Source organism: Musa acuminata, chromosome BXJ3-3 (genome assembly GCF_036884655.1).
Source record: "Musa acuminata AAA Group cultivar baxijiao chromosome BXJ3-3, Cavendish_Baxijiao_AAA, whole genome shotgun sequence".
Taxonomy (NCBI): Eukaryota; Viridiplantae; Streptophyta; class Magnoliopsida; order Zingiberales; family Musaceae; genus Musa; species Musa acuminata.
The window spans coordinates 35,404,623-35,428,558 of record NC_088351.1 but is presented as its reverse complement, the minus strand read 5'-3'; the positions used below and the strand labels follow the sequence as shown (position 1 = coordinate 35,428,558).

At 42.5% G+C, this 23,936-nt stretch overlaps 5 protein-coding genes across 6 annotated transcripts; 4 read left to right on the top strand and 1 right to left on the bottom strand.

Moving 5' to 3' along the window:
• The first annotated feature begins 533 nt into the window (after positions 1-533).
• On the top strand, positions 534-3,623 carry LOC103978860 (uncharacterized). Of its 2 annotated transcripts, none has more exons than XM_065144086.1 (2): positions 534-690; positions 3,237-3,623. In XM_065144086.1, exon 2 carries the CDS (start codon positions 3,237-3,239, stop codon positions 3,441-3,443), a length of 207 nt encoding a protein of 68 aa, XP_065000158.1. In that variant the 5' UTR covers positions 534-690; the 3' UTR covers positions 3,444-3,623. The 2 variants fall into 2 exon arrangements, with proteins under 2 accessions (XP_065000158.1, XP_009393081.1); XM_009394806.3 differs by having other exon boundaries at positions 534-694.
• A 641-nt stretch (positions 3,624-4,264) lies between these two features.
• Positions 4,265-10,381, top strand: LOC135633989 (probable plastid-lipid-associated protein 14, chloroplastic). The gene is given in 14 exon segments (XM_065144085.1): positions 4,265-4,803; positions 4,893-4,936; positions 5,052-5,130; positions 5,248-5,364; positions 5,569-5,751; positions 5,830-5,916; positions 6,829-6,935; positions 7,032-7,101; positions 7,103-7,120; positions 7,998-8,078; positions 8,169-8,245; positions 8,568-8,703; positions 9,009-9,071; positions 9,623-10,381. Coding segments are annotated over 14 exon segments (1,995 nt in total). The 5' UTR covers positions 4,265-4,509; the 3' UTR covers positions 10,262-10,381.
• A 1,791-nt stretch (positions 10,382-12,172) lies between these two features.
• Positions 12,173-15,045, top strand: LOC135633988 (phospholipase A1 PLIP1, chloroplastic-like). Its single transcript, XM_065144084.1, has 5 exons — positions 12,173-12,986; positions 13,153-13,635; positions 13,731-13,790; positions 13,881-14,297; positions 14,390-15,045. Exons 1-5 carry the CDS (start codon positions 12,339-12,341, stop codon positions 14,849-14,851), a joined length of 2,070 nt encoding a protein of 689 aa, XP_065000156.1. The 5' UTR covers positions 12,173-12,338; the 3' UTR covers positions 14,852-15,045.
• Positions 15,046-15,100: 55 nt separating this feature from the next.
• On the top strand, positions 15,101-21,010 carry LOC103978862 (uncharacterized). Its single transcript, XM_009394808.3, has 8 exons — positions 15,101-15,499; positions 15,599-15,672; positions 16,688-16,768; positions 16,852-16,936; positions 17,768-17,862; positions 17,963-18,050; positions 19,654-20,008; positions 20,569-21,010. Exons 1-8 carry the CDS (start codon positions 15,236-15,238, stop codon positions 20,817-20,819), a joined length of 1,293 nt encoding a protein of 430 aa, XP_009393083.2. The 5' UTR covers positions 15,101-15,235; the 3' UTR covers positions 20,820-21,010.
• A 526-nt stretch (positions 21,011-21,536) lies between these two features.
• On the bottom strand, positions 21,537-22,980 carry LOC135632561 (transcription factor TRY-like). Its single transcript, XM_065141171.1, has 3 exons — positions 22,941-22,980; positions 22,780-22,867; positions 21,537-21,849 (listed from the first exon to the last, which is right to left on the bottom strand). Exons 1-3 carry the CDS (start codon positions 22,978-22,980, stop codon positions 21,720-21,722), a joined length of 258 nt encoding a protein of 85 aa, XP_064997243.1. The 3' UTR covers positions 21,537-21,719.
• Between the last annotated feature and the right edge of the window lie 956 nt (positions 22,981-23,936).

Genomic DNA, 23,936 nt, shown 5'->3' with positions numbered 1-23,936 from the left:
TGTTATCTTGTGCACTGATCATTCATCACAGCTCCTTTATCCATCCATCACTCCGTGATTGGTGTGGCATGTTATGATCATATGTGTGGCCCGAAGAGTAACAACAGCATACGTAATCATATATGTTTCATACAACAATTAGTTTATGTAGTTGATGATAATTATCGGTGTACAACCTGACTCGCGAACCCAATCGGAGCTTGAAGCATCGGATCGGGCTGGTTGAGTCAGATCGGATCCGAGGGAGGTTCGAGGGTGATTTCGTCATTTGATGATTCCTTAGCCAAATACGCTTACGTCTCTATGAATTACCAAACTTCGTACACTTGTGATGATCGAACAACATTCTTGGGGGCCGCAAGTGGCGAGAGTCGCCGTCCGGGTGCAGTACAGGGTTAGTCGTCGACACGTAAATTATAATGTTTTAGTTTCTTGGGGAGTTGGGAACCTGTTGGGGAAGGAAATCGAATCGGATGTCGGTTGACCAGTAATTTTGACCGGTCTGATCGAATTGAACCGAATAGAACTAAACCGCTCTAATAGATCGATCGGGAGACTCCCGTTCGCTACGTAAACCCTAGCGGCTTGGAGGTAAAAGAGAAGAAGAAGAAGAAGAAGAAGAAGAAGAAGAAGAAGAAGAGAGGAGGGGGCGGCCACGGTAAAGGGGCTTCGATCTCTTTTCCTTGACGAGTAGGTCTCTTTCTTCACTTTCGTGATCTTCGTTTTGTTCCCCCTCTGCTTTCGTTTAGTGTTACTGATCCTGGAGTGCTTTATCTGGCGGTGAACTGAGGAAATGACACAAAGATATAATTTTCACGCAGCTGGAACTGTAATGCATCCATGTATTTATCTGTAAACCCATTTTTTGAAGACAGACATAGTCTGTCTTTTCAGGCGCAATAGGTTCTTATTCATCCTCACGCATTCTTGAAGTCTGTAACTATATGTAAATCTTGCCAGGCACTGTAGGTTCTTTCTCATCGTAATACAATCATGACTCACTTGTTCTATCTCTGATTTAGAAGAACACCCATTTTCTTACTCCCAGAAAATTAGTGTTGAAACATATTCAAATCTGTTATTTAAGACTTCTTTCTAGATTAATTCTAGTTAGTATTAGTTAGGCTGATATGGAATGAGCCCTTTTTTGTGAATCAAAGGTCGAATTCCGTTTCTGGTGGAAGGAGAAAGGCATACACTTCTATTGATTTGAAAAATGTCATATGCTACACACGAAATTCTGTCTTATGCGCATTATCTGAGTGGAACTTGTCTTGCATGGTTGGAGAATGACTAGAGACTATGATACCAACACCATATGGATCCTCCGGTTGGAAATTTTGGCTAGAATACATTATACCATTGTTGAGTGCCAAAGAAGTGGTGACTTTATGACCTCAAGTAGGAAGGCTAGTCAAGTCAGTAGACATCCATGGTTGGTGAAAGTCTGAAGAATAGGTTGGTGGCAAGTATTACAGCAGTCTTCTCATGGTTTCTCATGCTTGTACATAGTTTATCATTGCTGAGATGCTGCATATTTCAGTGGACGGTTGTTCCAGTTACATGTAATTGAGTAATGGCCAATCTTGGATGATTAAGGTTCATCCTGTTCTAGGGATCAGCTCCTGCTGGCACCTTTCAACTTTCCCATGGGCCAGGCATCAATACTTGAGTACAAATTTTGACCAATCATCAATGCATCTGATAACATATAGTGACTTGTGGGATAAATGTTTGAAAACAGGCTTAGGACACTTCCTGAAGCAGAGATTCTGCTGGTTGTTTTAGTTTAGTCAGGGTACATGAAGAGCAATGAACACAAGATGATATAATTTTTCTCATTTATTGATTTTTTTCTGTATACAAAGGAAGACATATATAGGCTGATTACAACCTATACAACTAAGGAAATTGATTCTATTGATTCTATACAACATTTCATTCTAATTCATTTCCTATAATATGGGCCCGTTTGATAACGATTGAGAATCCCTTAATTATGATACTAATTCATTTCCTTAATTATGGGATTATAAAATCTCTTAATTATGGAATTTAGAATCCTTAAATCATGGATTTTCTATAGTAATAATGGAGGTGTGAGTAGAGTTCATGTTAGATTTAAGATTTTATGATCAATGTTCCCTAAATGGAGGGAGTTCATTCCGGGATTTTCACTGATCCTAATCAGAAGTGTTCCGGTTCTTCTACCTCACGAGTATCTTGTTCTGCTACATTGAAACCCTTTGCCTCTCTTGCTCACGATACTTGAAACAATCGTGTAACCACACCTTTGCATCTTTTACATAAGACTAACTATTCATAATCAATAAGGATTTCAGACTTTTAAGTGGCATTAAGCTGTCATAGATGTTGATTTTTTTTAAATTACTGCTAACTTCATCTTTGGTGAAGTTCTAGTTTAGTTGAATTGGATGTACTTAGCTTAAATTGTAGAAATCTGAAATCTCTAGTTTTTTTTTTCTAATTCTTTTCTTCTTTGACTACAGATTTCCTTGGACTTTTTTTTATTTAAAGTGATTTGCTTATGCTTACATTATTGTGTTAGCATCAGATGGTGTCTGACTAAGTTATCCTGTAAGTGGTAGTTTATGTGCATTTCTATCTGTAGCTCATTGTATTTGCAAACATCTTCTTAAGAAGCTTGAATTTTATGGCTTCGATAACACTATGATTTTTATTGATTTAGAAAAAGTAATGGTGGTTTAGTATGTGCCTGTTCTGAAATACAAGAACATTTATAGCATATGCTCACAAACTCTTGGAGGTGCTTCGTTGATATATACTTAAAAGATATCTATCAGGGAAAAAGATAACTAGATGACCTCTTTTACCAATATCCATGGGAACATGATCAAAACATCTGGATTACATACTAGCTTCTGTTAAAAGCATCTTGTGGAAGGATCATGGTGTGATTCTGTGCCTGCTATGTGAAATAATAACACTTGATCATATGTCTACAAACTCATGAAGGTGGTTTATGACTTGGTATGCTTACTAACTCTTGATGGCAGTTCCTTGCATATACTTGAAAGAAGTATTCTCAAGGAAATAAGATATCAAGATGACCGTTTGTGCCAAAGTTCATGGGGACCTCACTATTCTTGATTTTCTTGGCATGAATATTTGTATGAGGAATAGGATATCTAATATGAGATTGAAATTTGTTTGTTGATCAAATATTTTTCTCTTTTTGTCATGTGGCGGAAAAGATGAAGAAAGGGATACATCCACAACTGCAATGGATTTCATATGTGACTCAGACTGGTAGATTGATTAATGTTATGATGACCAGATTACACCGTGTCGGCCGTGTCTACCAGTTGAGACCTAGGCGTCAGATGGCACCAACTCTGAGCCAGATTGCCAAGTTCAACCTCAGATATGGTCTGAAGAATGAGGAAAATAGTGAAAAATAACCTGTCCTTGTATTCAGCATGTGAGGTACATCGATAGGCACTACATTTGGAGATTTGGACAATTTAGTTTCAGACACTTGCTAAAACTCTGTTTTTGAGTTTCAATGGTGTGTGAGATATGTTGCTCCCAAAATCGCCTATGAATAAGAACTTTATCCCGCACATTAGGTGGGTTCCGCATCCCCTTATTTTCCGATACCCCAGTGGATTGCATTTTTTTCATCATTTCTTGGGTTAAACATCTGTCTTTTTTTTGGGTTCGAGATTTACGCATGCCTATGAATGTGGTAATAATTGCTGCAGGGATTTATTCATGTCAAAATGGTAGCGTGTTGTTGAATACCTTCCAGTAAAGATGTGGTTCAAAAGAAAAGATTAATTTGATGGTTGACTGTTCTTTTCTGAGGAAAATTTCTGGTTGGGTTCGAGCATGCCCAGCCAAAACCTTTTTCGTTCTCATGCCAATATTTGGTTGGGTTTCTTATCCATTGCCTCACAATTATTTGCATTTTGCAGCACCTGGAAATTTACTACGATAGCCACAAATAGCTGTGCATCACAAATCCATACCTTACCGTGTAGCACGTGATCTCTAATAAGATGTGTTTTGTTTCGACTTGACCCGACCGAATTCCCCATCCCAATTCCTCCATTGGGCGACCCATTCCAATTGGGTTCGTCCACGTCATCTAATAACACCATGATTCGACTTGATCCGATCAGATCGGCGGTCCTAATTTCTTGCATTCGGCGCGCGGCGACCCCACCCGACCCGAGTCCAACCGGCTCCATAGTCTTGAGTCCGGTACGGCAGCAGATATTTCGCGGGGCGGGCGGAGCGCGAGGGGAGTGAGGTGGACGCGCGAGGAGCTCATGGAGCAACGCCTCCGCCTCTTCCCCACACGCAACGCTCTCGCGCTCCGCCTCACGCCGCCCTCCTGGCCCCTCTATATATTCACGCTCCCTCCCCTCCCCACCTCTCCGCCGCTCCCTCCTCTCCTCCTCCTCCCCCTTTCCCTCACCCTCTTCGTCGTAGGGTTCCATTAGATCTCTCCCTACCCCACCCATGGCGCTTTGCGGAGTCGCCTTCCTCCCGGCGGCGGCCGCGCCCGACGCGCTCAGGATCGGCCTCCCGATTGCCGCGGCTTCGCCCTCTTCCCGCCCCCGGCGCTTGACGGGACCCCTGCATCCGCGCAGGCGCCACGCGACGTGCTCTCTGGGGAGGATCGCGTCATTTGCGGCCTCCACCGGCGCCGAGGAGGTGGCTGCGGCGGATGAGGAGGAGGTCGGGCCGGTCGTCAAGTTCAAGATGTCCCACTTCATCGTCTCTGATCACGTTAGCGTCGGACTTCAGGGAAGGGTGCGTTCGGGCTTCTTCTTCCACCTAAAAAACGTTGACTTCTTGGTTCCGCATTGTGCTAATCAATTGCTTGGTGCGTGCGTGCGTAGTCGGACGAGGTGATCTACGAGGCGACCGTTCGCGATCCCAACAGGTGAGTAGAATCACCTTCTGTACCCGACCAGAATGCTGGTTTGTTCGATCCGAATTGCCCTAATCTGGAACGAAGGTGAAGGATTGCTTTCTTTTGGATGACGCTATTTCTTCAGCCCACTGTACAATTCGAGGGTAGTGCTTCGACAACTGACGAGCGTGCAAGCCAAGCGCAGAGGTCGTCGTGCATTAGAGGTTGGTCTGGCTGATCTCGTGCAAAATAACAGGATAGATTTCGTGCAATTGTTGGCTTTGTTTGTATGGATAATCCACCTCGAGGCACTGATTCTGATGTTGTTGGTGATCTTCCAGGTGCTGAAGAGGCTTGCTCGGCGCAAGCTTATGTACCACTCCTATGCAATGCAAGTCTATGGCTATGTATCTCCTTCGAATACTGGGAATGATGTCCCATTCACCTTGGTGCATGGCGTAAGTTTAGACCGTTTAGTATTCTGTGCTACCATAATATCAGAGTGAAAACAAAGAATGGGAGTAATAGAGTGATTTTATGATACTTAGTGTCTAGGAATAAATTATGAATTCAGGTCTCAGCAGGTGAAGCTGCTTATTTTGTCTATGAGTCAAAATTTGGAAATAGGAAATCTGACAACACAGGCAGTCTTCTTTCTGCAGTATCATGGGAGTTATTCTCTGAGGCACTGGCTTCAACTCTCAGACTGGTTTCCAACTTTAGAAGCTACTTTGGCACTGGATGAAGAGTGTCTTAGGAGGGTCGGGGATGATTCAACAGGAGGACCTGCTGTAACTCGGCAGCTACGTCTTACAAGAATTTTGATGAGAGATCTTTTGATTGGAGTAAGCATCTCCTATACATGGACTCTGTGCATGTTCATCCTTCTGGTCACGATTTATTTCCATTTCTGGGTTCTGCAGGTTAATTACTTGCATAGTCATGGATTAGCCCATACTGAATTAAGGCTGGAGAATGTACATATTAGTCCAGTTGACAAACACGTAAAAGTAAGGCTTCAATTCTTGTCCTATGCATTACCATTTGAAAATTTTTATGACTTGGAATGAGTATGAATTATTGTTTGGTTTGTAACTTTGCACATTCTTGAAATATGGTTCCACTATGATATTAAAATAGCAGGCAAAACCATCATCGCAGCTGTCCACCTCTCTCTAGCCTTGTCCAAACCCATTCGTAGGTCCTCAAGGAGCTCTGCAGTCTTTATGGTAGCTGCAGAGTACTGTTTTCAGACTAGCAGACCCCATCTTGGACTGGTGTTGTCTGTCTCAACACAGCTGGGGTGGCTGGTTGAGGACCGGCGATCCTAGTTCATAAACTGTTTAGGACTGGCTAGGGACCAGTTCATATTTGCCGCTTCTCATTTCCCACCTTGACTAGAGAATTCATCTTCTAGTTGATTTGAGGCATCAATCCTCCCTAATTTAGGAAACACCTGCTGGTCTTCAAATCCAATTATTGTACATAAGGTTCTGTGTTGGAGCTCGAAGTCTTCTCCTTTCCCTTCTGAAGCAGCACAGCTGCTATTCCATCCGTCTCTGACCATGTTGTGTGCATCATGGGGTGGTGTTCCGATCCATCTGGGTCTGGTACCAGACAAGATCATATTGTAGGAGTATCGGGCTGCTGTTGCTGTCCCAAATAGGGCTAATTTACTCTTTATGGCCAATTATGGTCTAGAATTACCTGGAGTTGCTTTGTAATAAATATGTTTTCAGACATCTGGAGTATGACATATGGTATGACTTTTCACTTATGAAATGGGTATTCTCCAGAGTTTCTTTGGTGATTGTATGATTCTCCAGAGTTAATTTCAATAGTCTAGTTACAATGTATATACTGTTCCTGTTGTGTTAGCTTCAACATTTCATTTGACAAGCATATGATGTTGCTGTTATTAGATAGGTATCCTTGGAAATGCTGTTGACTTTTACAACAGCAATCCAAATGACAGCATGGTTGATGGGAACAGCAACAGGAGGAAAATGATGATTGCATTTGACATGAGGTATGGTGGCATGAATTAACATGAATGATTATACCACCAGGAAGCACAAAAAGTTTTTTTTCCCCTCATAATTGTTTAATCTCTTCTGTATTCTAGATGTGTTGGTTTCATTATGGCAAAATTGATTCTGAGGGAGCTTATGGATGCTTCAACATTTCTAAAGTTCCAAGTCCTTTCTGACGAAGGTTTGTTTTAAGTTTTTGTAAAAATAAATTTCTTGCATGAGCAAAATACATAATTTCAATTGGTCTGGTGTAATAAGGTAATCATTGTGATGCTCCTTGCATATATGTGGTCAAGTTCTGTAGCCTAAACCTGGTTATTGCTTTCTTGGCTTTACATCTTCATGAATTCCTTATTTTTTTTTTATTTTTATGCATTATGTTCTCACTAAGCTCATCACATGTTGTCGGAACTTTTATATGTTTGGATCTTGCTCACTCTTTTGCAATTTAGATCTCTCTCGAGTATTTTGTCAGGGTTGTTCCATGATAGTGTAATTGCACAGGACAAAGTTATGTAATTAGGCTAAACTCCATTCAGATAGTACTATATACTTACATAAGGAATATTTATAATGTAGGGCAGGGCTGGGATTGCTTTTTCATGGTTTATTTTTCTAGGAGTGTTACAAACTTACAATTTAATTTTGGTAATTGGAACTTATTTTGAAGTTGAAAGATTGGAGATGACAAGCATAAAATGGACACAATGTGAAGGAAAGTTACTAAAATTGTTTCTGTTCCTAGGTCTTAACAATGTTCTAGTCAAACAAATCGTAATCAGAATTCTAAGTAGTGCTTACTAATCATATTTGAGGTTGTCGTTTGTTTTCTTGTAGGTCTTATCGACTGTGAAAATAGATTGATCTCCTTTTTATGTCTTACAAAATTTTTAGCTTCTTTGATCATTTCCACATAATCAGGATTAAATTGTACAAACACATGTTGAACACTCATTATGGCTAAATTGTTGTTTAATAAAATAAGGCTTATGAGTATACTTATTTTTCAATTAGACCCATATTATTCAAGACTGGTTTCTCACACCTTGTTGCTGCAGGGAAATGACCCTTCATGTTTGCGCGGGTTCCTCTTGCCAATTCTGTTCCGAGATTCACCTTCTGGAAATGCTGGTTTGCAGGTATACATTGCTTACCTTCCCTAAATTTCAGCTAGTTAGAAGCCAAAAAATGGAAGTTCTGATTAAAATAAAAATTCTATGTTTTTTTAGATAATGGATAGGAACTGGGGTGCTGGTTGGAACCTTCTATCACGATTGCTGGCATTAAAACCTTCTGAGAGGATAAGGTATATGCAAAACATGACTTTACAACAAAAATAATATTCGTTGCAGGAAAAGGTCACAGAACTCTTGAGTTTGTGGATATTGGATCAGTGTTAAATGTTAATAGAATTAACTATGTTTCGTTCAACATTATTAAAAATTTTGTGGGTTTTTTTTAATCAACATGATGGTAGTTGATATTTAGGAAGGATAATTATACTCGATAGTTAGTTTTTGTTTGTATAATCTGTAACATTGTGAAGTATGCCATGCTGGTCACCTAGGGCTTTGGTGTTCTTATTCAATCCTCCTGAGTGAAGTTATTTAATTGGCTTTTCCTTGCAGTTGTTTGGATGCTCTTAGACACCCATTTTTGTGTGGTCCGAAATGGCGCACAGGCCCGTCTATGGATTTGATCCGCTGGGGCTTAGGATCAACCACTGTTCGCATGGCGGAAGATTACATCTATGTCGGGCATCAGGTACTTGAACTATTGAGAAATGCAGGAAATTGCTACTTAAATGACCACTTTGCCATGTGTTTAGTGCAAACTTGATGCTCAGATCTAGCATAAGCCGTATCAAAGGTTAATGTCATAAAGACCTAGAAGCACAGGGCTTGTAAAGCCATATCACTACAAAGATGTCACATGCTTACAGGACTGATCTTTATCAGGATGAGTTTGCCGATTTACATATGGTCCTGAAGTATAAAATTTAGATTTGTAAGCTACATGCATAAGTATTATCACTGCAGCATTGATGATTGTTTTTGTCATGGGTACAGCGTAACAGGATAGCTTATTTCATAGAGTTGATGGAGTTGCTTAATCCAAGTCCAAGAACAAAGGTAACACTCCAGTCTAAATAAATTGTGTGATGCATTTATTCTTGTTTATTTTCATTCTTCTTCCCTTTCCCAGGAGTCTGATGACTATTCATAGCTATTGCCTTGACACCAAAGAAGAGTCAGACCCAGTGCATTATTTTTGTCCTAGTTGATCCTGATTCAACATTATATCGATTGTTCCCCAATGTTGGAATACTTTTTCTTTTTTTTTTCTGTAAATACTGCATATTCGATTCCACAGCTTTTAATCGTGTTACTAGGGGGGTTTAGATATCTTTTATTTATGTTTAGAAATGACATATTTCCCCTTCAAATTTTTATATAGCTTATATCCCTTCAAATACTTGAATCCTCCATATGTGCCACTCCCCTTAGAATCCATCCAAGAGACTAAGAAGACATATTTATATATGCAATAGTTATGGAAGGCGGTAATATGAAATCACTAACTGTGGAATGAAATATATGAAAATTTTGCATTTTATTTAGTTGAATGTTATTAGCTTCTTCTGTATCATTATCCAGTAGGAATGTTTATTTGAACCTTGCAGGGGTGGTTCAACTTCTTGCCTGGTAGATGGCGCCTGTTATACTCCACAGGAAGGCATATAGGATTGACGCTTCGACAAACTACACCAAGTGTTCTCATCCGTGATGTGCATCTAACTTTCACAAAAGCTTCTGATTCAGATCATCGCACTTTTTCGCTAGTGTCTGACATTAGCTTCAAGGTCATACCAACTCCTGAATGGCCACACGACAAGTCTGGACCGCCTGGAAGTTTGCGTGTCGAGTCCTGTGTCAAGATCTGCCCTGGACGAAGGCTTTATCCTAAAGAAGAGGATGGTGAAGCCAGCAGTACTCTTTTCCAAAACTCTTCTGCTCATAACTTGTCTCGTAGGAAATGGAAGGGGATGGGCAATATTAAGGAGCTCCCATCCAGCGTCCCCACCGTGAAACTTTTGGTGGACGACATTGATGTATCGATGAGACTCGATTCATCGTCGTTAAGCGTCGACACCGCCGAGAAAGTTCTTCGGGAGGTTCGCACTCAGATCCCTTTTGAAATGTTTGATGTGTCTAAATTTGTTTGCGGCACTTATGTAGACTCAAGAATGATGGTTCTTCGTGGAGTCAGTGGATCGGCTCTGCTCTTCACAAGATCATGTCCAACGAATGATGCTATCTAAATGTTTTTTGTTTTCTTTTGGGAGAAAAAGCAATGTGTAGATTCTTTTTCTTCTCTCTCGATGTAAAACAAAAAACAAAAAACTTGTACCATTATGAACACATTGTATTATTTCTTGAAATGTTCGAGTGCCAGCCACATTACATGGTGACCCAAATCTTCTGTTGGTGTTAATAAGTAAAATTAATAATATTTATTATTTTAGATATACAAAAGTATAATTGGCCTGATGATTAATTTGCAAAAATATTGTAATCTAAAAGACATCCGACAACCATATAAAATTGTTTTTTAATTAAAAAAAATTAAAACAATTTATTTATTGAAACTTCTTTTAAGTTAACACGTCGGCATAAGTGTTCGATCGGGCATGCTTTCCGGGCTTTGGTTTGTTAGTTCCCCCCCCTAGCGTTCATTACTCTTTGATGGGCATCAATCCCGCCTCCGCACCAGCATACGAGATCTGCGTCTCTACCATTCTTTCGCTTCCTCCTCCGACGACGACAACGACGCCTAGGGTTTTGTGGGACGCTACCACGAGGAGGCGATGATGCGACCGCGTCAGGTGCGAATCAATCACCTCCTCTACAATCCTAACCCTAACGTCGTAGACCTTCGCTCCTCCTCCTCCTCCTCCTTCCAAATTGCAGTTTGTTCGTCGGCGACACGATCCTTGGATGCGAGAGGTAAGTCTGGTGCTCCGTTCCGTTTGATGGAAACGGAGCCTGCACCTAATCTATTTATTGCTAGTCTGGATCAGGAATGTTCCACCCAAACGACCTGTGGTGGCAAGTCAGAATCAAGCATAATTTATCTTAGCAATAGTTGAAATCCAGACGCAACTCATTTGGTCTTCTCCCCTCTTAATGTTTGTTACATTCGTGCAACTTGTTTCCTCCCCCTAGTTGACAATTTTTCCCCCTTTTTTATTTAAATATTTTTATATATTTTTTTCATGTATTATTAATAATTAATCAATTTTATGTGATTTTTCTTGTTTATTTCAGACTACACATTATTACTATAATTTTTTTTGAATTATGTTGAACATATTACCCCCAAGAAAGTAGCTGCAGTGGAGACAGAAGCTGTTGTCCGATGAGAAATGACAACGGGGAGGAAGACAAAGGAGAGGCCAGACGTAAAAGGCGGCAACTTGTATGGGGGCGGAGACGGCGGCGCGCGAGGTGGTGCCCAACCAGCCTACCACCCCCATGCGGCCCAACACTTGCCTCCCTCTCTCTGATACCACCCCTTCGTCTTTTCCGGACACGTGCTCAGATTCCCCCTCCCATCCCCATCTTCCCATACAAAGAATACCCGTCAGGGCCGACCTCAACCTCTCCCACATGACGGCGCAACCCAAAACTGGTACCTCTTTTCCTCCGTTAATCAGCTCTCTTTCTCCTCCTTCGCCCTCGTTCCCTCTCCACGGCAATGTTAGAAGCTATCTGTGGTGGCCGACCATGGCTGCTATCAGTTCCTTTCACTAAGACGTGAACACCGAGGGTTCCCATTCCTTTCTTGTTCTTCTTCCTCCAGATTTCTCTCTCGCATGGCAATGTCAATGCTACCGGTTGGGCGGCGACGGACATCCCAATGTTGGTGGTGAGCGTTGAGATGCAGCTTAATTCATACGCTGATTAATTAAAGCTACGCGGCACGTCACCGACCCTCGCTTTTCCTGCACATGGCCTGTGCTACTATGACTGGTGTGCCCCTCACAATGTTCATGAACCACCGTGGCACACGCTGTTGCATGCATCATTAAGAACAGCTCATAGTCGGGTGGGAGAGCAGTAGATCCACCGTCCACGTTGGCCAGTTTACTTAAAGGACTTGCATCATATTTTTAGGGTTTTGGTAAATATGGCTTCTATTTAAGCCGCGTTTAGGCGGAGGAGATGTGCGGGAAGCCACACGAATCCCATTTGACTTCTACATGTGTTTTTCTGTTTCAGATCGATGGGTCATGCGTGGCGGTAAATAGAACTTGAAGCCGCCGAAAGGAGGGGGAGGAGGGGGGGCGGGGGAGAGCCGCCGGGGAGGCGGCGGCGGCGGCGGCGGCGGCGGAGGAGATGATGGCGAGCGCGGCGGTGAGCGTATCTGGTTCGTCTCCGGTGGCGGCGGCGGGGATGGCGAGGGATCACCGTGCTGAGGGAATGCGGCGATCGGAGTCGGGGACGGATCTGTCTGGGATGCGGCGGTCGATGTCGGCTCCGCAGCTCCGGTGCTCCCTGAACGTCCCCCGCGCGGCAGCGCCGGCGTTGCTGAAGAGCAGCCGGTCGATCGGCGTGTTCCCATTGGGATCCATCATCACCAATTCGATCCGGTCGTTCCTGTTCGACTCGGGGGAGGGGGTGACCGGCGGCGGCATGAGGCTGGTGGAGCCGGCGGAGGAGAGCGACGAGGAGGTGGTGGCGGGATCGGAGGAGGAGGGGATCGGACAGGAGAAGCGAGCTAATTGGGTGGCACGGATCTTGGAGCTGAGGCGGCGGTGGAGGGATCGGCAGCACAAGGTCGATGGAGTGGAGGAGGAAGACAAGGAGGGAGGTGAAGAGGATGGCTACTGTGGGGTGAGTTACGAGTCCGAGGAGGAAGACGAGGGCGAGTGGGATCGAGAATCGTTCGAGAGTCTGTTGGGGCGGGTCCCGTGGTCGGACGAGAAACTCTTCTCCCAGCTAGCGTTCCTCTGTGACATGGCCTACGTGATCCCCGAGATCAAGGTGAGCTCTCGCCTCCATCTCTCCCGTCCGTTTCGATCTCAACGGGTCTCTGGTTGTTCTTCTCCCATCGGCAACCGTCGCTGTTTGAATAAATCGATATTTTTAATTGTATTTTTAGAGGAACATATTTTAATATTCACTTGCCCTTTTGCCGTGCGAATCACAGGAGGAGGAGCTGCGTGCGTGGTACGACGTCGGGTTCGTGACATCGTCCTTGGAGAAGAAAGCGGAGGCCGCGATCAGGGCCAAGTTCGAGAGCGACTCCACGCCGCTCCCGCAAGGGCCTCAAGGATCCGATCCCATGACGACGGCCCATCCCAACCGGCAGGTCCGCCCGTCTCTCGCTTACAAGGTCGCCGCCTCCGCCGCCTCCTACGTGCACTCCCGCGCTAAGGGCCTCCTTTCCCTCGGCAGCGGAGCCGGGCACTGCGCGGCCGACTCGGAGGAGACCTTGGGTCCCAGCAGCTATGGCTACAAGAACCCCGAGGTGGCCGCCTACGTGGCGGCGTCGACGATGACGGCGGTGGTGGCAGCGGAGGAGGAGGCGAGGCAGGAGGCTGCCAAAGATCTCCGCTCCCTCCATTCCTCCCCGTGCGAATGGTTCGTGTGCGACCACGAGAGGACGCGCACCCGCTGCTTCGTGATCCAGGTGCGTTCGCTCTCACAAACAAGTATTCTCCCTAGTCCATTATCTCCCGCAATTTTCACCGTCTCTAATACAGTCGCTCGCGACTGGATGTGCAGGGATCTGACTCGCTGGCTTCTTGGCAAGCAAATCTATTCTTTGAGCCCACCAAATTCGAAGTAAAGCTCGCCAAATTCCTCCGATCGTTCACCGCTGCAGTGTGAAACGCGGTCTGATGTTTTCTGTGATACTGGTATTTTTTGGAACAGGGGATGGAAGTGCTGGTGCACCGGGGGATCTACGAAGCGGCAAAGGGCATATACGAGCAATTCTTGCCCGAGATCAAAGATCACCTTAGTCGCCACGGCGACAGGGCCAGGCTGCGGTTCTCCGGCCATTCGCTGGGGGGAAGCCTCAGCCTCCTCGTCGGCCTGATGCTGCTTGCTCGAGGCGACGTCAAGCTCCACCACCTCCTCCCTGTCGTCACGTTTGGGTCGCCGTCCGTGTTCTGCGGGGGGCAGCGGGTCCTGGAGGAGCTGGGTTTGGACGAGGGGTTCGTGCGCTCTGTGATTATGCACCGCGACATCGTGCCCAGGGCCTTCTCCTGCGACTACCCCAACCACGTTGCCCATGTCCTCAAGCGCCTCAACGGCGCGTTTCGTTCCCACCCATGCCTTAACAATCAGGTACCAGTTTCAGTGCTTTAATTTAGTTCATACGATTCTTCATATAATCTTCTCGTTTCCATGACGTGCTTTTCTCGTTACCGGTGAAGCAGAAGGTGCTGTATTCTCCATTAGGCAAGACTTACATTCTCCAACCTGATGACCAGTCCTCGCCTTTCCACCCTATGCTGCCACCGGAAGCTGCTCTCTACGTGCTGGACGGGAAGAACGTCGCCGGGAGTTCATCCAGAGCCACAACCAAGAGCGCGCTGCGAGCATTCGTCAACTCGCCGCATCCGCTGGAGACCCTGAGCGACCCCAGGGCGTACGGCTCGGAAGGCACCATCCTCCGTGACCACGACTGCAGCAATTACGTGAAGGCCCTCAACGCCTTGCTGAGGCAGCACACCAAGTCGGTGAGGCGGAGGTCGAGGAAGCAGCGGTTCAACCAAAGGTGGCCGCTCGTCGCCGGCCCTGGAACCGGACTGCTACCTTCTCACCCATGCGGAAGCCACCGGAATCCACTCCTGGAGACGCCTGCATTGGTTACAAACGAATTGTCTACTGGAGTTTGAGGAGACTGCTAAGAATGCCGACGCATCGACGGAACTGGGAACGTGGTGGTGTTGCATGGAACACAACTAATTAGTGGTGTTGCATGGAACACAACTAATTGTCTACTTTGACCCACATGTGCAGTCAATGGAAATAACTGTAAATTATTTGCGGTCGCATTGCCTAACGGAATCAGCAAGCTTATCTTTCTTGATATAGACTTGGTTTATGACTTGGTCAAAATATGGCCTGTTCGCTACTGGGTCTGCGCGGCCCACAAGGGGCTTACCCTCGTTAATCTTTCTATTTGGGAATTTGACTCTCCTTTGTTAGCAAATTAGTTCCCGAGAAAGCAAAATTGCAAGACGAGGCCGGTATCGGCCGCCCCAGTAGACGACGGAGAGATGTCGACCAGGAGGCGGGACCGGCGCAACCCTGGCGGTCCGACTCCGACAGCCCCACGTCCAGCGGCCACCTCCAGATCTCATCACACTCTATTCTCCACGCCGCTTCTCCCGCTCGCCCTCTTCGCCCTCGCTGCGATCGTGCTCCTCCTCATCATGTACCGAGGCGGCAAGACTGGCCTGCCGGAAGCCACGTCGCTAGCCCTCTCCGTATACGAGAGGGGCCTCGTAAAGCCCAACGTCGCTTTCCAAGAAATCCTTGCCGTAAGCACTTCTCTTTTCTAAAATCGGCGGCTTTCTGTTTCTTTTTTCTAACCCTTTCTCTTGTTTCTCTCTTCCTTCATCCTCATTGTTGTGGTGCAGGAGAACTCGCGGTTTTCAGAGAACCGATCGAGACGCCATTTCCCGAATCCGGTGCTGGCGTATATAACTCCTTGGTACGATTGCAGTTTCCTCCTTGGCACGATCTGGTGGATCAAACGTCCTACTAATTTGATCATCTAGACTACCAATCTGAACGTTTTTCCATTTTGCTGTTGATAATACAAGAATGAGATATGCTTGTCGTTGCACAACTCAAAGGCAAACATTTGTCCTTCGATTTGTTTCAAACTTGGTATCTTTCCTGAGACAAGCATGAATCTTTTGGAGGGTTCACACTCCAAAATGTTTAATCTCTTAGCTTCATATGCCAACCCATCCAACCGGATAGAATGATCCTTGTTTTTAAAATTGGAAGCTTTGTTTCATCCACTTAAATCTTGTAATTCCAATCCACCTTGAGCAAACTGTCTGCTCACTAGTTCCAAGAAACTAGACTTGTTGTTCTCTCCTTTTTCTTGTTTTCCTTATACCAATCCATAAAGATTTTCTAAAGTATAGCTTTTATTGTATTAATGTGTCTTTTAGGTTGGATAGATATGCTTTTCTGTAAATAGATTTAATCAATTTAAGTCTGTCTGGATAAGGTATGAATCTATGAAAATTTAAACTCTAGCAGTTCTAGGGTTGTAAATATGAAAAAGGCTGTAATATCTCTAGCTATTTTTTTAATTTCATCTTGAGTGAGCTCTTTGATTTTCTTTTCAGAAATAGAACTATCTTCTAAGTTATTTCTGTTGGCAACAAAATTTTAAACAATTAATGCAACTGAATATGCTCCACACCCAAGTTATCATTTGTGTGGATGTGATCTGGGAAATGATTATGCAGTATCCTGCTACAAGAAACTTTTTCTTGGCAAGTTCTTGGAATTTTTTAGTGCTCCTTACTGTTTGATAAATACAGTATTCTCTATACTTATTTTCAACTTATGCTGAAATTCTCATGTCATCCTCACTGAACTTGTGGCTGTGGAAATTACTGAATTTGCTTTTGTTTAACTGTGTATTTTTTTGTGTGTCTTCTCACAGAATTTAGATCATCACGTATTATGGTTCAAGCATATTGCAGGAATTCAAGGGGATACGAAAAGGCGAAGCTGTTTAGTTCCAGATTAACACATCTATCACCTGTGTGGTACGAGTTGAAGAGGTACATCAAATCTGGTGAAACAAATAATCGGCCTTTGTTGCAGTTAAAGTCTTTTTTACCTTAATATTATATCTTTCTGTCAGTGAAGGCAAGAGGCTAGTTTTAGAAGGACGGCATAATGCTGACAGGGAGTGGATCTCAAAGATTCGGACTAGTGGAAATTCTCTGGTAATTAGATAAACTGAGTTCCTATCTGACATCTAAGAAGAGAGCTGGTGGCCAAGTAACTGTTCTGTAGTTGTGTTATATTAAAAATCGAAATATTAAGGTTAGATGCATCTTCTGTAGATCATTTCTACCAACTTTACAATCGTATCTCTGATTTCAAGGTTCTTACTAAATTTCATCTTGATAAACATCTTAAATATTATACCCCACAAAGGCTCATAAACCATGAAAGGTTACCTAATGTCAGTTGTTCTACTTGTTTGAAGTAGCACCAACATGTACCGTTGACAGTGATAGTTTGGTGAGTTTTCTATATTCTTTTAAACAATAATGCTGACATCACAGGAAATTTCTAGCTGCAGGACAGAATCCAAAGTATTCTTACCAATAGTTCGATATTTGTGCCAGTGTGGTTTCTCCCATTTGATGGCTTGTGCTACCCAATCCATGAATAAAAGGATACTGAAATTAAAATTAATAATGGTTATTTAATGAAGCAATATGATGTGCCTTGTTGTGAAATGAAGAGTCTTGATCAGGTTTTTTATATTTTATACTGCTGTGCCATATTTGGTCTATAAGATGTGTTCTTTTCAGGTTACTACATTTCTCCAGTTCATATTTTAATTTTGTCTGTGGTGTTTGAAAAAACTTGTGAAAACAGAGACTTCTTTGAATGTGATCTAGGGACAAAGGCATAGGAGAGGCATTGCAGATAATGTTGTGCTTTTACCTTTATATTTTATTGTGGCCATTTTTTTTTTGGGTCTAATTGTGATATTCAGGCTGTCAAAAAATGGTAATCTGGTGACTGTATTTGATGTCTTGTAGATATTACCCAGAGTTGTCTTGGAAGCATTTCCTGTGGACCTACTTCTAAAGAAGAAGTGGAGTAAGGCAATTGATATCATAATAAAAGAATGCAAGTAAGTGGTATCCAAAAAATTTTGATTCTTCAGTTTATATTTATGCAAGTATCTGTATTAATACTTCTTTTCAGTTTAACATTTACTTGTTAGTGAACAGGGACATGGGATATGATGGTATTGTTTTGGAATCCTGGTCAAGATGGGCAGCCTATGGTATCTTGCATGATCCGGACATGCGTAATATGGTTAGTTCCTTCTCTGATGAATTTATGGTAGCTTTATTTGGTTATTGGGTTTCACTAAAAGTTGGTAACTTATAAATTAAGTTTGATATACTGCTTTCTCGTAGCTATTTCTTACTGTGTGCACCAGTCAAGGAGATCACTGTTTAAATAAGTTGATTGTTTCTTCATCGAACTTATTTTTTACATCTTCATAGATAAGTAATATTGTTTTAGATTTTGCTCCTCTCTTCCGCCATCAAAAGTGAACTCACCATTGGTTGTTTCTTAGGAAGCTTCGTTTTCTATCATGATCCTAGCCTGGTTGGCCAATGGTTATGGTAAGATGTGTCTACATTTGTAGGATATTCTCTCTACATCTTATTTTCTCAAGCTTTTACACAATTAAGATCTCTAATTTACATATAATTTAGATCTTTGATGATTTTCTTTAATAATCATCTTCCAATATATCTGATAAACTAGAGTTAGGAATCTTATTATTTCCAGTTGAGGGTGAGATTTAGTATCTTAATAGTTTTCTTCATGCAATCATTGCTTGGACATAATAACTTATGCAACTTTAACATCTTATATTTCCATCTGGTTGCATGAATGTGATCACATGTTTGCATGCATGCTAAATGTTATTTGTTATTCTATTTTCTACTAGGAGCACTATTTAATTCTTACAAGATCCACCTTCAGGACTAAACTAAGGACAATTAAGATGTGTGCAAGAACCTTCCTTTTTAAGAAGGATGCAGCATTCAAGGTTGTCTGGATTACAATATTCTACAATGTTGCTGCACTTAACGTTGTCTTTAATCAATAACCCAGCACATTTACATGCTCGTTAAAATGGGTTTGAGACTTCCTGATTCTAATAGAGCGCTTTAAGAAGTCCAGTATACGAGTAATGATTCAGAATACTACCTTTTGTTTATTTATAAGTATTGTTATACTGACAGATGGAACAAAATAAATCCTAGGACTATATTCTCTCAGTCATGGTTGCAGACAGTTTAAGAAAAGTTTGTTTTTTAATTATACATTGACTCTCCCGAGACCCCACATTGACGGGAACCTTGTGCGCTGGCTTGGTATGTTTTTTTTTATTATACAGCTAAGTATGATAAAGTTCTGGGCTTTGAACAAAAAGGATACTTGTCTTACATCCTGAAGGTACCATAGCGGAAAGTTTGTGAAGATTTGTCATGTGGAGTTGTAATTTATAGCATATAAGAAAGAAACAAAACGGTCCTCCAGTACAGATGAAAGAGTTGTGTGAGTTCTCCCACTACACTCCTTTCAATCATTACATTTCAAGTTTTGGTGCTTGTGAGCCTACAATAGGTCTAAAAACCTCTTGATGGGCATCTATGCCTATGGTTAGGAGGATGAATATGAGCATGCGTAAGTTACATTAGTTTGTTTATCTTCGTACTAAATGGACCCTACTCATTACCCTGTCGCACCTTATCTGAATAGGAAGGACGTTTTCTTATCATTTGGTAGTCTCAATCAATTACATCATTTTAATGCATTCTGCACCAATATGATTTAAGGTTTTTTTAATATTTAATGAAATAATCATTCTTCAGATCTGCCCTTCTTTGGTCTACAGGGATTGGACTTTATCAAAGAGCTCGGTAAGGCTCTCCATTCTCTGACGTCAGTGGAAAGTGATCATCATCCATTGGAGTTGATCTATGTAATCCCAGCCCCACGTTCACAAAAGCTTGATGAATATGATTTTGGACCACAAGATCTGCAACAACTTTGTGATGCTGTAGATGGTTTTTCTCTTATGACCTATGATTTTTCAGGACCTCAAAGTCCTGGTCCGAATGCTCCTCTCAGCTGGATACGCTCTTCATTGAGTATGCTTCTTGGTGATACCAACACTAGTGCTCACAGCCATGCGCACAAGATCTTGCTTGGTCTGAACTATTATGGGAATGATTTCCTTGTTTCAGAAGGTATGTGCTGCTTCAAGAAAGTTGAGAGTTACAATTGAATCAGACATTGAATTCCATTCTAGTTATGCTCTCATGTTGAGAAATTAATTCTTTCTATGTGCACATCCCAATATGTTGTATACATACAAAATTTCCAATGACTATATTTGGTAATCCATCTTGAACTAGGCACTAGTCTTTATACTTCACTACTGCATGCTGGATCCTATACTTATTTAATTAACCTATATATATATATATAGGTTAATTAACCTGAATCCATGGAATGGTTAAGGCAGTTTACTGACATTTCCTGTGTCTTGTCTGTAATATTAATAGGAGACTGAACAGCTTGTCTCACACTCTTGAGCCTTTCCATCTTTGGTTTTCAGTGTTATAAGCCGGGACTACCTACATCTTATCTTCTGTTTTGTAGGACCCTTGTCATTTTGGTAACTGCCAACATGTTTTAGAATGCAGCATGCTGAAGTTTGCAATGCCCATTCCCATGCATGTTAAAAGTTTGTTAAATTGTATCCAAATCATTGACTTGCACTGGTTTTTTCTGTCATGACTTGTAGGTTCAGGTGGTGGAGCTATAACTGGTACAGACTACATTTCCTTGCTGGAGAAACACAGGCCAGTGATTCGCTGGGACAACACAAGTGCTGAGCATTTCTTCATCTACTCCCATAACAATGCAAGACATGGCGTGTTTTATCCCTCGCTGCTGTCGCTTTCTATGCGTCTGGATGAAGCTCGAGTTTGGGGAGCCGGCCTATCAATTTGGGAAATCGGACAAGGCTTAGACTACTTTTTTGATCTTTTGTAATCTGTGCCCTGTTTTGAGACTTTCGGTCCATACAACATAACCGGTGCCACTTATTCTGGTTGCTTGCTTGTGTTTTTGCTGTAGCTGTTGATGATGTATCTATTTATATCGATGGATTCTCCAAGTATGAAAACCATGTCAATATCTTTAATCAGTGAGGTAAATTCCATTGTCATCCATGTTTCATACAATGTTTCTCTTGTAGTTCAATTTATTTAAGCAATCAGGAGGGTTTTTCTCTATTGTTTGTGTCACTATGAGGAATTCAATTCTATCTAAAAGTGTGCGTTGGAATGTCAACTGCACTGTTTTGCTAAGTTGCTTTGGGAGCACCGCTTATCCGAAAACAGCGGTATGGATTGGACAAATGTGCAAGAAGAACATTCCTCACATGATATCAAGCTGTTCCTGATTTCTAATAGAAAAATGTACTGTCCTCTTGCATCCTTTACATTACTCGAAACGACTTGCTATTATTATTATTATTATTTTTAATTTATATTCATTAAAACAAGCTTTTTTTTTTATCATGTAAAATTTATATTTCATGTTCTGAAATTATTTTTTAATTCAATAGTACCTTTTTTTTCCTTAATTAAATAATAATGCTTAAGTAATATAGTAAAATTATTCCTTAGACGACCTATATGTTCTCGAGTCCCACATTGCCATAGAATCATGGAGGTGGTTCGAATGTGATTTCAAATGCGCGGCCAGCGAGCTTCATCTCTCACCAGGGAAACTTTTCTTTCATTGATGCAGTCCACGGAACGATGAGAAGTAGGCAGAGGTGGTCGGTGGGTAGCGGTTCGGACGATGCCAACATGCCATGCCATGGCCTTCAAGAAAGGAAAAGAGCAGTACACCCCCAAAACGTACACAGCAGCAGCTCGTGTTGAATCAGTCCAACGCCACCCTCCGCTGTCTCCTCCGCTTCTTCTCCTCGAAACATTCACCGTGGGTCATGATCCAGAACCTCTCGATCTCCTCCGGCGTCCTTCCTGGGACTCGACCTGCTATGAGCGCCCACCTGCAGCGCACCGCAACGAGGTTTGCCGGATCAGAAAGGGCGGAATCTAACCATGCATGTGACGCATTATTGAGCACACCGCTGCTCCTTTGAAGAGGCATGCAATCTTTTCATGCAGTCTCCTACTCCCACTGACCAAACACCAACAAATCGTGTTTACATGCTCTCTAGAATCTCTCTCTCTAGTCTATATGTATGCATCGACCGCAGCAACTCCAATATCATGATCAGGTAATTTTATGCTGCAAGCAGGATGATGTTTAGGTCAATGGATTGAATAATCACCTTGGTGTCTGTGGGTCGACCTAAAGCACGCATGGGATAAGGATGATGATGTTGTTCGTCTTCTGTGGATCGACCTAAAGGCTTCCATTTCCTCTCTTGTTTCACGTTTACCTCAGGATCAAATAGATTATGGTGTTTTTTATGTCTGAATAATGTCGTGAAGGATCAAGAAGAAAGTATAAGCAACAACACAAGTTGACAGGAAAAACTATGACCGATCAAGTCCTCATTCTCTCACTTATCTTCTAACAAATCAGCAAAATTTATCTCATCTCTATCAAAATTGCTTTCTTTTGCTGCTTTCCTCATGGAATATGAAAGATTATCACTTCACTAGTTCTTTATTAGGTTGCATAAGAACTTCCCTTCATGATTTATTTTCTCTGATATATATAAGCTCGATCATAGTTCTACGATGGTGTTACAATATATATATATAAATAAATAAATAAATAAATAAATATATATATATATATATATATATATATATAATGATTACATTGCAATTAGATTCTTGTTGGTAGATGTTTAAGCTGGTTAATGGGTGCATGGCAAGCAAGAACATGGAGAAAGATGGTGTACTCGGCAGTGCGCACACAGTTTCTATTCCTTTTTCTCCTGAAAGAAACCATGAATTAAGCTTACCTGTCGCCGACGATCCTATACATCCTGTAGATGAGGTCTTCCTCTTCCTCCGACATGTCGATGAACTCCCACTCCTTGCTACTGACATCTGCAGATCAAGAACAAGCGTGAGTGCATAAGACAGCAAGCGAGAGCAAGAAGAATGAGCACGAGAATGAGACCTTGCAATTCATCATCATGGCTCGTGATCTCCGGCTGCATCCTGCACCTACGCTTACCCATAGAAAGATGGGGAAGCACTGCGAGAAGACGGAGAAAGCAAGATGCTACTAAGAGGTGGGGAAGGGGGAGTTAAAAGTAGCTGCAGTCCCAGGCCATGCTTTGAGTCCTTCACCTTATCGTGCTTCACAGTGTTCACTGCTGATTAGGGTACAGTCCTTCACCTTAGACGATAAGACCCCTATGCACCTAAGTAGGACCACCATGGAGTGCATTACAGCTAATCTATCTTGACGACTCATTGTGTTGGCGCTTCTTCAGCGCTACTTACCTCATCTGCGTCTTTAAACTCCTTGTACCATCTCCTTCTTCTTCTTCTTCTTCTTCTCTCCTTCCCCGTCACGTGTCTCGTGAAAGCTTTAACTCTGTGCATGCAGTCCTCGGTTCGAGAGATCGAGTCAGATAAGCTGTAGCGTTCGAAGTATGTCCATCAATGAAGAACAGGCAGTGAAACGGTAAAAGAAGAGAGATCACACCATCTCAGCAAAGAAAAACAACCGAGAAATCACATCTCCATACACGACGACAACAATTCATACACACGTTTTACACGTTCGGTCTGCATCCGCCATGGCGAAGCTTAAACGCACCGTAAAAGCTGCAGTGCTTCGACTACAAGCACGTATAGATTAGTGCAGCATGTCAGCTTCAGATCGGGGAATCTCTCTAAATAATTTGATATCGGTTACGTACATCATGCAGAATCTGGTGGTTCCTTCTCCTAACTCGCTTTAAAGAAAAGCTAAAAGCTTCCAAGCCTTGTGAACAGTCTTGTGTTGTTCCACGTATAGATGAAGCACAGCTTGTCACCCTCCATAGATAGTTTCACTACTTTTATGTATCTTTTTCCCTTATTTTAATACATAACTTGCACTAAAAATATTGTTTTAAGAAAGATTTTGAAAGGGAGGATTTACCATTATCTATAACTAAATGCG

Coding starts and splice junctions, on each gene's coding strand:
- LOC103978860 (XM_065144086.1), top strand. CDS start 3,237: ATGAAGAAAGGGATACATCCACAACTGCAATGGATTTCATATGTGACT.
- LOC135633988 (XM_065144084.1), top strand. CDS start 12,339: ATGATGGCGAGCGCGGCGGTGAGCGTATCTGGTTCGTCTCCGGTGGCG. Junction 12,987..13,152: donor ACGTGATCCCCGAGATCAAG/GTGAGCTCTCGC, acceptor TGCGAATCACAG/GAGGAGGAGCTGCGTGCGTG. Junction 13,636..13,730: donor CCCGCTGCTTCGTGATCCAG/GTGCGTTCGCTC, acceptor CTGGATGTGCAG/GGATCTGACTCGCTGGCTTC.
- LOC103978862 (XM_009394808.3), top strand. CDS start 15,236: ATGTCGACCAGGAGGCGGGACCGGCGCAACCCTGGCGGTCCGACTCCG. Junction 15,673..16,687: donor CTGGCGTATATAACTCCTTG/GTACGATTGCAG, acceptor AGCATATTGCAG/GAATTCAAGGGGATACGAAA. Junction 18,051..19,653: donor ATCCGGACATGCGTAATATG/GTTAGTTCCTTC, acceptor TTTGGTCTACAG/GGATTGGACTTTATCAAAGA.
- LOC135632561 (XM_065141171.1), bottom strand. CDS start 22,980: ATGCAGCCGGAGATCACGAGCCATGATGATGAATTGCAAG. Junction 22,868..22,940: donor CCATGATGATGAATTGCAAG/GTCTCATTCTCG, acceptor CTTGATCTGCAG/ATGTCAGTAGCAAGGAGTGG. Junction 21,850..22,779: donor TATAGGATCGTCGGCGACAG/GTAAGCTTAATT, acceptor GGTGCGCTGCAG/GTGGGCGCTCATAGCAGGTC.